Source organism: Podarcis bocagei, assembly GCF_964188305.1.
Source record: "Podarcis bocagei genome assembly, chromosome: 7".
In the NCBI taxonomy this organism is placed as follows: Eukaryota; Metazoa; Chordata; class Lepidosauria; order Squamata; family Lacertidae; genus Podarcis; species Podarcis bocagei.
In genome coordinates this window covers 42583642-42597407 of record NC_138132.1, presented here as the reverse complement: position 1 = coordinate 42597407, position 13766 = coordinate 42583642, and the positions used below count along the sequence as shown (strand labels likewise).

Genomic DNA, 13766 nt, shown 5'->3' with positions numbered 1-13766 from the left:
AGACAGTGAGAATGGGACCTTACTATTCTTCTACTCTAGAATTAAGCACAGGAGTCCCTCAGGGATGTGTGCTAAGTCCCTTTCTCTATTCCCTGTACACATTTGATTGCACCCCACTGTATAAGTCCAACACAATCATCAAATTTGCGGATGATACAACAGTGGTGGGGTTCATCAGTGAGAACGATGAGACTGCTTATAGGAAAGAAGTACAGGGGTTAATTCAATGGTGTAAAGAAAATAATCTTATGCTTAACACCAAAAAAACCAAAGAACTCATAATTGACTTTAGGAGAAAGAAAAGTGTATTTTTACCATTGCACATAAATGGCGAGGAAGTGGAGAGGGTTGGTAGTTTTAAATACCTGGGCATTTATATCTCGGAGGACCTCTCATGGACTGTATATATTAATATGGTTGTGAGGAAGGTGCAGGGGAGGTTGTATTTCCTGAGAATGCTCAGGGGACTGAATCTATCCCAGCACCTACTTCTGTCCTATTATCATAGTACCATCAAGAGTGTCCTAACCTATAGTATATTATCGTGGTATGGGAGCAGCTCTGAAACGGATAAAAAAGCTTTACAGAGAACAATTAAAATTGCCCAGAATGTTATTGGGCTCCGACTACCAACCCTGGATGAGATCTTCACGTCTCGCATTTTGAAGAAGTCACATAATATCCTGAGAGATCCCACCCATCCTGCTCACAACTTCTTTGAACTATTGCCTTCGGGCAGAAGATATAGGACAATGAAAACACGAACCACACGCCTTCTGAATAGTTTCTATCCAAGAGCTCTGATTGCACTAAATAATGATCTCAGGGCCAGTTGCAAGGTTTAGCAAGCAGAGAGTAGGAAGGAATGAGATAGGTTTTAGGTTATGTTTTAGGTTTTAGGTTATGTTATGCCTTAATAGGTCATGTTATATTCTGGATTATGTTATGTTTTATAGATTATGTCTGAATAGGATGAGAGAGTCGGAGATACGTGCAAATGTATATGTGAACCCGGTCTTTGGGTGGGTGTTTGATTTTCGTTGTTGTGTATACTGTGTATATACGGACAATGACAATAAATTTATCTAATCTAATCTAATCTAATCTAAGTACCAGAACTGAGCTACCCTCACAGTCCTTCCACACAAAACTCTTAATACTGCAAAATTAATGAATGTTAGAAAAATGTTGGAATGAAGTTATATGGCTTAAGTAGAAATGCTATAAGGAATTAAGTATAAATAGATTAATAGAGCTTTAAAGGGAAAAATATGGTTAGAATGTGTTAAGACAATTATAGGATAGAAAACAGAGGAAGATGGAAAGGAATTGCTGAAACAATTAACAGAAGTGGAATACAAAAAGGGAGGTGTGAGGAGGTCGAGGAAATAAGGGAAAGAAAGATAAGATGTTGAAATTGGATTGTGTTTTAAATGGTTTTTGTTTTGTTTTGTTTGTTTCTTTTATTTTGTATTGTATGTTTTTTCTTTTTTGGTTTTTTGTAGTGTTGTGTTTAATTTGTTGGAAATCTAATAAATATTATTTTAAAAAAAAGGATGTGGAACACTGTGAGTAGCATTTGTTGAGGTTTGGTTCATATTTTCCTTTTCCACCAGTCAGCAAGGTGAAAGTTAAAATGTCAAAATACCTCTCACTTTATTCTTTGCAAGGCAGTTAAAAAAGGTAGCACTGTAACCCATCCTGGACCTGGAGGTGTGTTTCAACTACAACCCATTTGCTCATAGCTATTTTTGGGGCAAGATGGTTGAGAGGATGGTAGACAGCTTCTGGTGTACTTGGAGAAAAAGCATTATCTGGACCATTTCAGTCTGGCTTTAGGCCTGAGTTTGTCACTGAAACTGGGAGACAGGTATCAGGAACGTAGCCCTGTTAATTCTCCTTGAACTCTGTTGCTTTGGTTATATTTGATGATGATATCTTCCTGGAATGCTTCTGTCAGCTGGGAGTGGGAGTCATGGAGCTATGGTGGCTCTGCTTTCACTCTTCCCTATAGGGTCTGTTATGTACTGAGTTGAATAGGATCCAAACTGCAGCAGTCTGATTGGTCCTAGAACAATAGGATCCAAATTGCAGCAGTCTGATTGGTCCTAGAACAATAGGATTCAGAATGCAGCAGTCTGATTGGTCCTAGAACAATGCAGCAGTATGTTTGGTTGGCAGGAACCACCCAATCCTGCTCCAGATAGAAGTGAATCCACAACCTGATTGGCTTACAGTAGAATTCCGGGATTAGCCAATCATGTGCAGCCCATTGTGTAAATAATGTATATAAAGCAGATACTGTGAAGGGACTTTCATTCATTCCTCCTCACCACTATGAGCTGAATAAAGAGCATGAAATCACTTTGCGACTCTGAGTATATTTCAGGGTCTTTTCCAGAGACTAGCATCGGGAGACCCCCTGATTGGTCCCTTGGCAGTTATGCTGCAGGAGTCCTGCAGGGCTCCATCTTGACCTCTGAGTTTCTTAACATCTACATGAAACCTCTGGGATAAGGTATTATTCCATAAATTGTGAGGCTGAAATGCTTAAAAGATCACCTTTCTCTTCATCTGCTAGCCCAGGCTTTTAGATCTGCTGTGGAGGACCGTGTCATCCTGCCAATGAGGGAAGCCCACTGTGCAGTGACGGGGATCAGACCTTCTCAGTGGTGGCACCTTGCCTGTGGAATTTCCTATACCTGCAGGATAGGAAAACCCTCATCACTGAATTTTTGGTGGTGTATTAAGATACTTCACTCAGGTCTTAGGAGCAAACAGATGCATTTTAGGCCAGATGTACTGATGCTACCTGCAGTGTTGTATTTTGTAGTGTTGCATTTTGACTATTGTTTTAAAGTAATGATTAAGGTTTCAGATGGTTTTTAAAATGTATTTTAAGTATCCTTTGTAAACTTCTCTGCAATCTTAACAGATGAAAGACAGTTTAAAAATCGAACAAATTGGAATTGCAGTTAATTTATTCACTGTTAGAATGATAAACTACAAGATGCAATTCAGCCACATGTTATGTTAGGAGCAAATTGAATAAAATACTTCCATTAGCTTTTACGTTCTTTTTCTATCACCTTTTTTCTTTTTCAGATTTCTTCTTTCCCCCATCCTTTTTTGTGTAATCTACGGTCTTTTTTATTGATTCTTGGAGAATCTGAAAGGGCTATTGAACACATATGTTTCTATATATGTAAGTAGCTACCAGCATGAGTTTGACCAAACTGCGGGAGGCAGTGGAAGACAGGAGTGCCTGGCGTGCTCTGGTCCATGGGGTCACGAAGAGTCGGAAACAACTAAACAACTAAACAACTAAACAACTAAACAACAACAACAAAGTAGCATTGATTGCTTTGTTATACACAACTGCTATAAGATACCAGATATATGGTATACTGTAAACTTACAAATAAATAAAATAAAAAGTGAATAAATTAAGGAAAAAATTAAAAGGGTGAAATATTTGTGTTTCTAGAGCAAGATAGTGCTTTAAAAATTTCTAACTATTAACAGGCAAAAAGAAGGAGTTAAGCCGAAGATGAGGGCTATGAGAAGGAAAAAAGGTATTGGGGCCTGGTTATTAACAAGGAAACTGAAACAAGAAGCTTGTAATAAAAAGTAGAGGGCAAAAAGGCTGAGGGGCAAGAACAGTAAGGCAGATGCTGCTGTTTTTGGCTGAAGTTATTTTTGGGCTTTGGTTGAAGACGTTTTCCCAATCCTCTTTGTGTCCTGCTGTTGGTTGGTATGTATAGTATGATTCCAGAGGAAAGCTTGATAGTTATTTCTTTCTACTGTTTTTCATGAAGGAGAGCAGACTTGCTAATATTTGTGCCATGTAAGAAAAAACAGGAGAGGAGAGACCATAATTCACTGGTAATTCACAAAGTTTGAGTTTCAACTTTGCAATTGTATGGGTGTGGCAAAATAAAGAAATACTTCAAACTGGTAAATTTTACTATGCCAACTAAGTCCAAAATCTTATACCTTTTTATTCAGAAGTAAGCTCTTCTGGATGCAGTGAACCTTGTCTCCTGAGTACATATGGATTTAATGGCATTGTGGGTTAATTGAACAGGTTGTCATTTTAAAGTAGTGTAACCATTTATTCATGATTGACAGAGCATGTTTGAAATACTGGAATGGAAGCTTAGTTCCACGCTTTTTCAATATTTTACCAGTTAATCCATGGATTACAACTGCTACTTCACTGACACTTCATAAGAGCTTGCTGTACATTCAGAATATTAAGCTGAGCATGAGTAAATTTATAATTTAAGAATCGGAAGTCTTGTTAGCCCAGCAGTGGAATTGATGTCACTATCACTTTGCATTTCAGTTCCTCATTGTAAAAAATGGGGGTGGGGGAGTTCACCCTCAAGGTGGTTGTAATACAAGGCTTGTTTCGATGTTACCATTCCATTCTTATTTTTTCCCTTTTTCTTCCTAGCTGTATGCCACAGTTGAAGTGCAAATGTGTTCTTTTTCATTTCCAGATGCTTTCCAAAATCATGAAATAATCAAGAAGCAAGGTTGAGTCATTCAAAGAACACTTGCAATTAAGAATGCAATCCTATACACGTCTACTCAGCCTAATTGAGTTCAGTGGGATTTACTCCTGGGTAAATGTATACGGTATAAGGGATGCGGGTGGTGCTGTGGGTTAAACCACAGAGCCTAGGACTTGCCGATCAGAAGGTTGGCGGTTCGAATCTCCACGACGGGGTGAGCTCCCGTTGTTTGGTCCCTGCTCCTGCCAACCTAGCGGTTCGAAAGCACATCAAAGTGCAAGTAGATAAATAGGTACCGCTCCGGCGGGAAGGTAAACGGCGTTTCCGTGCGCTGCTCTGGTTCTCCAAAAGTGGCTTAGTCATTCTGGCCACATGACCCGGAAGCTGTATGCCGGCTCCCTCGGCCAGTAAAGCGAGATGAGCGCCGCAACCCCAGAGTCGGCCACGACTGGACCTAATGGTCAGGGGTCCCTTTACCCTTTACCTAAATGTATACTGTATAGGATTTCAGCCTGCATGATATAGTTTAGTCTTAACCATGAATCAGTTATGCTTCATTTAATCCAGAGTACTAAACCTGCTATAGAAGAAGTTGCTTGCTCTTTATACACTTTCACTTGGCAGAAAGCTTTGCACCATGTCCTTTTCCTGTTAATAGCTATGTTGCAGCTATGTTGAGTTGAGTGAATGGGTTACATTTAAATGTGTGTTAGGGCCAAAGTAGAAATAATGTTGGAAATGTTACATCTCCGTTTGTTTATACTTTTGCAGATCAACAGCTGCATATGGGGGCAGATGAGAATTAGGGGTAGGGTGGGGGGAAGCATTTCCCAGCACTATTTCTCCATTGGAAATTGACCTCCCCATAGTTGATGATTTCCTATAAGGAAAAACATCTACATTCATGTATTTTTTCCTCGTAAGAGGATTAATAGCTTCAGTCTGGGCTGGGGATTTCCATCAGGAAAATGGTGTGGAGGGGTAAAGTTGAACCAGTTTCCCCACTGAATTGATATACATTCGCACATCTTAGTCCTGATCACTACTTGATTCTTACTACTATTTTTAGTAATCACTACTTAAAGGAGGCATTGCTAATTTGAATAGCTTGATGTTTGCTTGATATAAGAGGTAGATGGTAATTAATTATATCACTGTTTCCCATGCAAGCTTAATTGAAATTGACGGATAGCTCAGTCCGTACTAATCTCAGGGTTGTGGGTTCGAGCTCCACATTGGGCGAAAGATTCCTGCATTGTGGGGGTTGGACTAGATGACCCTCATGGTCCCTTTCAACTCTACAGTTCTGTGATTCTATGAAGCTAGTGGGGATAATGAAGAAATAGAGATTGGTGGGTCTGGTATAATATCTTGGAATATACTACTGTTGTTTATTTATAGATGGTTTGAGATAATTTTATGATGACTTTTGAGAAGAAGAAGAGTTTAGATTTGATATCCCGCTTTATCACTACCCTAAGGAGTCTCAAAGCGGCTAACATTCTCCTTTCCCTTCCTCCCCCACAACAAACACTCTGTGGGGTGAATGGGGCTGAGAGACTTCAAAGAAGTGTGACTGGCCCAAGGTCACCCAGCAGCTGCATGTGGAGGAACGGAGACGCGAACCTGGTTCACCAGATTACGAGACTACCGCTTTTAACCACTACACCACACTGGCTCTTTTTTTTTGAGGGATGAGCCTGAGTATTCCACTCTCCTACAGAGACACCAATCTCCCAACTGAAATACTGTGGTACCTCTGGTTACGTACTTAATTCGTTCTGGAGTTCTGTTCTTAACCTGAAACTGTTCTTAACCTGAAGCACCACTTTAGCTAATGGGGCCTCTCGCTGCTGCTGCTACGCCGCTGCTGCGCAATTTCTGTTCTCATCCTGAAGCAAAGTTCTTAACCCGAGGTACTATTTCTGGGTTAGTGGAGTCTGTAACCTGAAGCGTCTGTAACCCGAGGTACCACTGTATATGTTTGTTTATGTTGGGTTGATGTTTTTACTATTCAAACCCAAGTTGGTTTTGTGACTTGGATACAGAGAACCCCTTGTGTTACCAAAAGGAAATTCTGCTTATGCAAATATGTTTCTCCAGTTTCTACGTTATTGCAGTATGAAGTCCTACATATGCTTAACTTGTTTTGGTGGACTTCACACTGAGGCCTTAATGCCTGGTGCAGCTTGGTGGTTTGTAGCTTCTGTGATACCCGTGAACCTGCCTGAACTGTCTATATCCAGTCTGACTAATTAGGTATTCATTCATTTTTAGATCTAGGCTACGTAAATTAAAAGAGATAGGTACTTTTTGGTGACCAGGGATATCGTAGCAGTGAAGACCTGTAAGACTCCCTCTCTTTCCATTTTTAGATGGTTTCGGTAGATTGTTAAAAATTGCAACCAGCTTTCGATAATGTTTTTGAAGGAACAGTTGCTTATAATAGCATTTTCTATGAATGATTTAGCACTGCCATTTTTGTGTTTGGTGTTTTGCGTTTAACATTTATTTAGTTATTTTACATTAGAAAAGTGGGTAGTAAATAAATCCTAATAAAACTGGACCATATCTACTGTTTCCTTGGGAAAGAAGATCTTTTGCATAATAAAAAACTATTTGTTTATATAGCCCTTCTAATATTAAAAGCAGTCAGTATACATTGTCTCAGTAATTTTTGCCAGTGTTCTTTTAAATTAGGTCAGAATAGTGACCTCCATCTTACATACGGTGAGAAATAGGTGATTAGACTGAGAGATAGTGCCCTGTCTTTGGAGAACTAGCGAATTAATGGCAGAGGTGAGATTGGAGGCAGATACTTCCTGGCTCTCAGCCCAGTCATTTACAGCCTAATCCTGTGCATGTTTACTCAGAAGAAAGTCCTGTTTGTTCAGTGAAATGTAATCCCAGATAAGTGTGTTTAGGATTGCGGCTGTTATTCTCTTGCCTTGTGTCTGATTTAGATCCAGAAACAAACCACTGTCAGGATTTTGATCTTCTTAAGACATGGAAAGCCATCTGGAGCGCAATACATAATCTGGGCAAGGGGTTGGAGCTAAAATCCCTATTCTTCTACGATTCATTGCATAATACTATTAAGGACAAACAATTGATGGTGATGCCTTATTGACGAACTAGAGACATTCTTGCTTTGTTTTCCATAGAGTGAGATCATACTATATCAACTGCTCAAGCTACTCCACCCCGGCCATTGTTAATAAGCAGTACATAATTGTATTGTGTTGGCTAGTACAGTGCTAATTCCTGTCTTCTGCAACATTTGGTTTGTTTTAAAATTCACCTCATTGCGGTAGGGATATTTGTTAAAGTTCACCAGATGGTAATGGAGATCTGTGTACCTTGACCCTAAGAGTGGTTATTCGTGCTAGCCTGGTTTCACGTCTAGAAATTCCTTTTGCTTCAAAAGGAAGCTGCAAAAAGTTTCCTTTTAACAAAAAAAAAAAAACTATTTTAGAATGATCCATCTTTCTTCCTCTGCTTTTTCCTTTTCAGCCCACTGAAGATTTGCTGCGTTCACCCTGAAAATGTCCAGGAAAAGCATAGACTATGGGGAGCTACCTGAGTATGAGAAGAGTCAAATCAAGAGGACCTTGGAGCTAGGCACCGTCATGACAGTGTACAGCCTCAAAAAGAGTAGTCCAGAGAGGAGGACAATCCAAGTCATTATGGAAACTAGGCAGGTGGCATGGAGCAAGACAGCTGACAAAATAGAAGGTTTCTGTGAGTATCTGCTTATGGTCGTCATTGCAAATAATTGAATTTAACCCTGTCATGACCTGCTGTTTTCTTTGATGTGTTGATGGGAATGAAGAAATGGTGTATGCTTACTGCTTTAGCGTTTAACGCTGTGTACCATGTACAGGTCAAGTTTAGAAAAAGGGAGGGGATTGAAAGTGACCCCACCCTTCAGCTGACTTCCAGGCCTTTTACTCAACCCTTGTGACTTAGTAGATGGATGGACCTAGGACTGACACATTAACTTAAGCCAGCAGCAGGGAATCTTTGACCCAGGGGCCTAATTAGCTCCAACAGGGATCTTAATTTGGCCAGTGAGGCTGTTACTTCTCAGGCCACATCCACCTGCCCCATATGTGGCATCAGATGTAGGGCAGGTAAAGATGCTTCCTAATTGTTCAGTGGAAAGTGGGACTTGCTTGCAGTGTTGACCATGTTTAAGTAAGTTTTAACTGTGGTTGGTGTGATGTCTAAATTAAGAAACCAGGGCCAGATCAAAACATTTTGCTCTGCTGCATGAGGTGGAAGACAAGGTTCCCCCACCCTCCTGTCCCTAAACTGACTAATTGGTAGCTGAATCTTACTCCAACACTTATTTAGTTAGGCATGTTAGGTTGCTACAGCAAAAACAAATGACTGCATTGTGGCACCTTAAAGACTAAAACATTGATTCAAGCACCAAGCCTTCATCCAATTTGTGAAGTATACAGCCTAAGTAAAGCGAGAAGGAAATTGATTATTGGTTGCTATTGCTGTTTTTGTTTTTTAAAAAGGTGGCACCAAGAGCTAGCAGTAGGTGTGTCACAATAGTTTGTTGAGCCTAATTGAGTGCAACTGCATGCATATGGGTTTTTCATATCCATGTGGATTTCTTTTTCTAAGGTGAAGAATGTCAACATATTTCAACGTATAACAATAAAAAGAATTTGGCCTGCTTTTTTTCTTACTGAAGTTTTTTTATGTAGAAGTTTTAGTTGTGATAAAGAATAGTGTGATCCAGATTTCCTTGACACTAATGTTGCTGCATCTTTAATTGGCTAATAGGAGTTCTGTTTCTGAAGATTGAAATTAATAAAATTTCAGCTGCTGTTTATGAAATATAAACATCAATCTTTTGTTTTGCATGGATTAATAAGTTGTCTTACTACAATCTAAAAATAACTACTAACCTGAGGAACAAGTTCAGTACAAGACTGTGGGAGTATTTAAAAATAAGAAATGCAAAAACATATAAAACATGGAAAGTACAATAGAAGCCTAACTAGAAGCGTCATCCAGGGCTATTTCTGGTATAAAATTTTCATCTACATCTAAGATTATGTAAATATGTGAAACACTATGTTGGGAAATAGCTTTTGTTGGAAAGATTTCTGGGCAGGTGTATAGATTCTTGCCCACCTGCACTTGCAAAACTCTCCTTCAGAATCATGTGCATGTTGTCTTCTTGCGTAAAGGATTTTAAATATGCATTCCAGTACCACATTGGATCCACCCCATTAACCTCTGTGGGATTGCAGTGTTCAAAAGCTTTTTATGCTACCATCACCTACCACAAATCCTCACATTGAACCGGAACTAAGCTTAATTATGTGGAATTGCATTTGTACATACCAATTTCCAATTAGCACAGTATCTCTCCTTCCCTCCCTGTTTTCTCTCCCACTTTTCAAAATGTAGATTGTAAAATTCTGGCGGAAGGAACATATTTCTGAGACTCGGGCTACTCTGTTAAGTTCTATGTACATTGATGGAGTTAACTAAACAATAACTGTAATATCAAGGTTTCAGAAGCTTTGAACAATAAGTACATAAAGTTTCAAGCTATGTTAAGGTTATACTGTATAATCATAGAATGCATTGGTACCCTTTTTTTTGTTAACTAAAGTATTACATAGGAGTTGTAATTTCTAATGAATAGCTTTTTTGAGAAAATTGAGTGGTTAATGATCAATATTTTCTGACAGTTAATCTCTCAGAAGATATTGATCATTGAACCAGATCTTTTTTCCTTTTTTTTAAAAGTCTCTTCGTGGTTCAGCCTGTTTAACAGCAAGCATGAGGGTGGAAATTCCTTAGCTGCAGGTTCAGTCTGTTCAACAGCAGGTTAAATAGCTATGTTTTTAAAAATGTGCTGAAGTGCAAGTAAGAATTAAATCCCATTTGCTTAATGAAGGTAGAAAAAGGTGGCTGTGTTCTTTCTTTTTGAAATAATGGTTGTGTTTGGCATATTGTTTCCTTTTTGAAGTTTTTCTTCATGATTCCTGCTTGGGGATCTGGGATCAATCAAAACCTATTGCAGCCCTATGTGGAAAACTGTTGTTTTATTTTAAAATTTGTTGAATCTTTGATGTATACTTGTTGAAAGATGTAAGACTTTTTGTGCCACTTCCTCACCAGGTGTTTTAATGTGGAATTTCCACTCTTTACCCTGTGAAAAGCAAGTGAAAATTGACATGACAGAAAATGTACGTGTTCAAGTTTGGAAAGTTTTGTAGCTTACAGTAAGAGAACATTGAGAGTGTCACTCTAAAAACATTATTGTTTGGAAGCACCGTTCCTTTCTGAGGACATGTCCATATATATTTTTCAGTTTGCATTTGTGAAATTTGGAATTTTAAGTATTCCCTTTTAAATGATACCTACTCCAAAATCATGGGAAACAATAAATTAATGACAGCGGATAACTATAGTTGGAAAGATTGCAGTATGCCTTGTAAAAACAAATAGTACATTTGGTGCAAAAAAAGCCAAACCCACAAGTTTTAGATGCTTAGGTTATATAGATGCCTATCTAGATTATGTAGATGAGTTGATGAGGAAAAAGGGAAGAAGAAAAGAAGGCCTGGCATGTGTACCAGAAGTAGTAAACAGAGCTTCATAAGCACATTGAGCATTATCTCCTTCCGTAGTTAGTCATGAAGGTCTCTCCCACTTGCTGATCATGGCTTGCATCAGCATTATTAGTGTAGGATGTTTGGCACACCACTAATAAATGAATATTGGACGGAAATTGATAGTTACGTCTCAATATATTGATGCCATTTCACTAAAGGCACAATCCTGTACATTGCTGCTCAAAAAGAAATTCCCAATAAGTTCAGTAAGCTCTGGAAACTGGGTGCATGATTGCAGCCTGATTCTTACTGAGATGTTCAGAGTCTTATAGGCATGGCCTCCAAAGGACTAGCATTCTGTGTGCCTGGCAGTGAGAAATGTGCTAAATGTGCACTATTCCAGTTTGTGGTTTTTCCTTCCTGCCACAAGTATAGGGCTGGATCCTGCAGTTTTTTATTCGAGGCAGAGCACCAACTAGCTCTCTGTAAATTTTAGCCTGTGTGCTTTTTCTTCTCACAAGCCAAGGCAAAACAACAACAACAAAAAAAACTTGTTACAATTAGTAAAACTTCTTTTGACAAGCAGCTGCCATTTGTGATATGATGCAAATGTGCTAGAATGGCAGCAGTTGTTGGGCAGAGAGACCTGAGTTTTGCAATTCAAAAAGGCTTTTGATACTTGTTGTTTTGCTTTTAGGTTTGGGGGCAATAACTTATCTTCCTTTCAGGATGGTTGACTTTAAATTCTGTCATGCATAGAATTCAATACACTTCCTCCTTGGATGGCTAATTTCCAGCTGTATGCATTTTCTCTTTCTGCCCCCCTGTCCTGGTTTGGCTTGGCAGGGGGGGGAGGGGAACTTGCACATGGAGGGCTTACTCACATGTGGGAATTCATGGCTATCAGCCCCCTGCACACTTCCCACTTACTCTTGGATATCCTGTGTGAAAGACACCTGTACAATTAGTGACCAAGGAAGGGTTGTTTAACACACTTGAGACAAGGCAGAGTTACCAGTACTGGACGGTGGCATGGAAAAAGGAGATGGGAGGCATTTGCAGGGCCATACTAAAGAAGCATGGTATTCCTGCTTTACTTGTGCTTTGTTCTGTCACCCCACTTGTGCCAGTAGAATGGAAGTTGCTATTGGATGTTGGGGGGTATATCTTACCCAAGGCAGGATATCTGTAAGGGGTCTGATAAGGTAAGTTTTAGTGTATTGCTTTTTTCTGCGTGTGTTGTACACATGCAGGGCACTTTGTACAATGTGCCCTGTCTCCTGTACCACATGTTTTCTTAACAACATTGCAATGGAGTGGTAGGAGGTGGAGTGAGCAATGTGTTTCGACTTTCAGTTGAGTTTGTTTTTTTCACTTGCACCACCTCTTCCTTTTATAGTATGGGCTGTAAGCAAGACCATGGAAAGTTATGGATTCAGAGTGAAGGTGCCTTTCCATTGCCCATTTTTGGTCTCTGGACAGTTGGAGTTGTGCCAATGGTGTGGATATGTTGGTGTAATCTTAGACCAGCATCATGGGCGTAGCCAGGATTTTTGTGGGGGGAGGACAGAACCTCAGTTAGCTATGTATTTTTATTGATTTAGGGGGGCAATTGCCTCTTCCTTCCACCACCACCCTGGCTATTCCCATGGCCAGCATTGATCTCTGATGGTGATATTGTCCTTTACTAGTGCAGGGGGAATGCACCAGATCTCAAATACTTTTTCAATTTGAGCATATGATTTCACCTCTAGTCTCTGATATATTTACTGGTGTGCTAAAAGGTTTCCTTGCAGGTGTATCAGACTGGCATGCAGATTCTCCATGTCATCCTTCTTTCCATTTCAAGTCTTTTCCATGGTGTGGACAAACATTTTACTTGTGCTCCATGTGTGACTGAAATTGTTTACCCAAGGAGGGAATTTTCCCCTTCTGTCCAAAGTATCAGGGAAAGTGCTTTCCGCTGTTTGCTTGAATTGGAGTCATTCATAAGTCCTCATGTTCTTCTAAAATTAAATGTGGGGTGTGTCGACACAAAATCACTAGACCACGTACTTCACAGGGTAAATGACTACAATTTTCTTGACTCCACTCTGACTGCACGCATCTTCATGCTCTGTATGTTGCCATAGCAGAGAAAGATTGCTGTTTCTTCTGTCTTGAAGTAGGAATTCTCGTGTTGTTTTAAGGGAAGGATGAAAACTTTATTGTGTAGCCTAAGTGAGATGGCACCATATAGTATAACATTCCTGCAGTCCACCTGCTGCTCCTACAAAGGTTACAAACAGCAGTACAAACTTTTTTTTATTTTAAAAAAAGAGAGAGCTGGAGTTCTCACATGATGAATTTTGTGCCCAGTACCAGATTCTGCGCTTGAGCCCTGTTCTAGGGCTTGCAATATTTGTCATGATCTATCAATACAGTGAAAAGTATGAAGTTTGTTCTGTGTTTGTTTTTATACCTCAGCTGAGCTGTATGAGTGAACTGTATGAAATTTCTTTAAAGAGGCTCCTTATTTTTGCAGTCAACTCGTATAACTCGGATGTGTAAATAAAATCGAAACAGGAGTCTAATGAACTTTCGCAGTAGGAGCAGGTACACAATAAACACTTTCTGTGATTTGGCTCAAGGCACTTGCTGTGTTTCGGTGATAGAA

At 39.5% G+C, this 13766-nt stretch overlaps 1 protein-coding gene across 3 annotated transcripts in view; it reads left to right on the top strand.

Moving 5' to 3' along the window:
• The window catches only part of PLCG2 (phospholipase C gamma 2), a 72005-nt gene that overhangs the window by 4901 nt on the left and 53338 nt on the right, over positions 1-13766 (top strand). For all 3 annotated transcript variants that reach the window (XR_014010241.1, XM_081202687.1, XM_081202686.1), the window contains exon 2: positions 8034-8261. Coding sequence is in view for 2 of the 3 variants with exons in the window: in XM_081202687.1 (XP_081058813.1) it covers positions 8066-8261 (196 nt within the window). In the remaining variant the exon portion in view is untranslated. The remainder of the gene's footprint in view (positions 1-8033; positions 8262-13766) is intronic.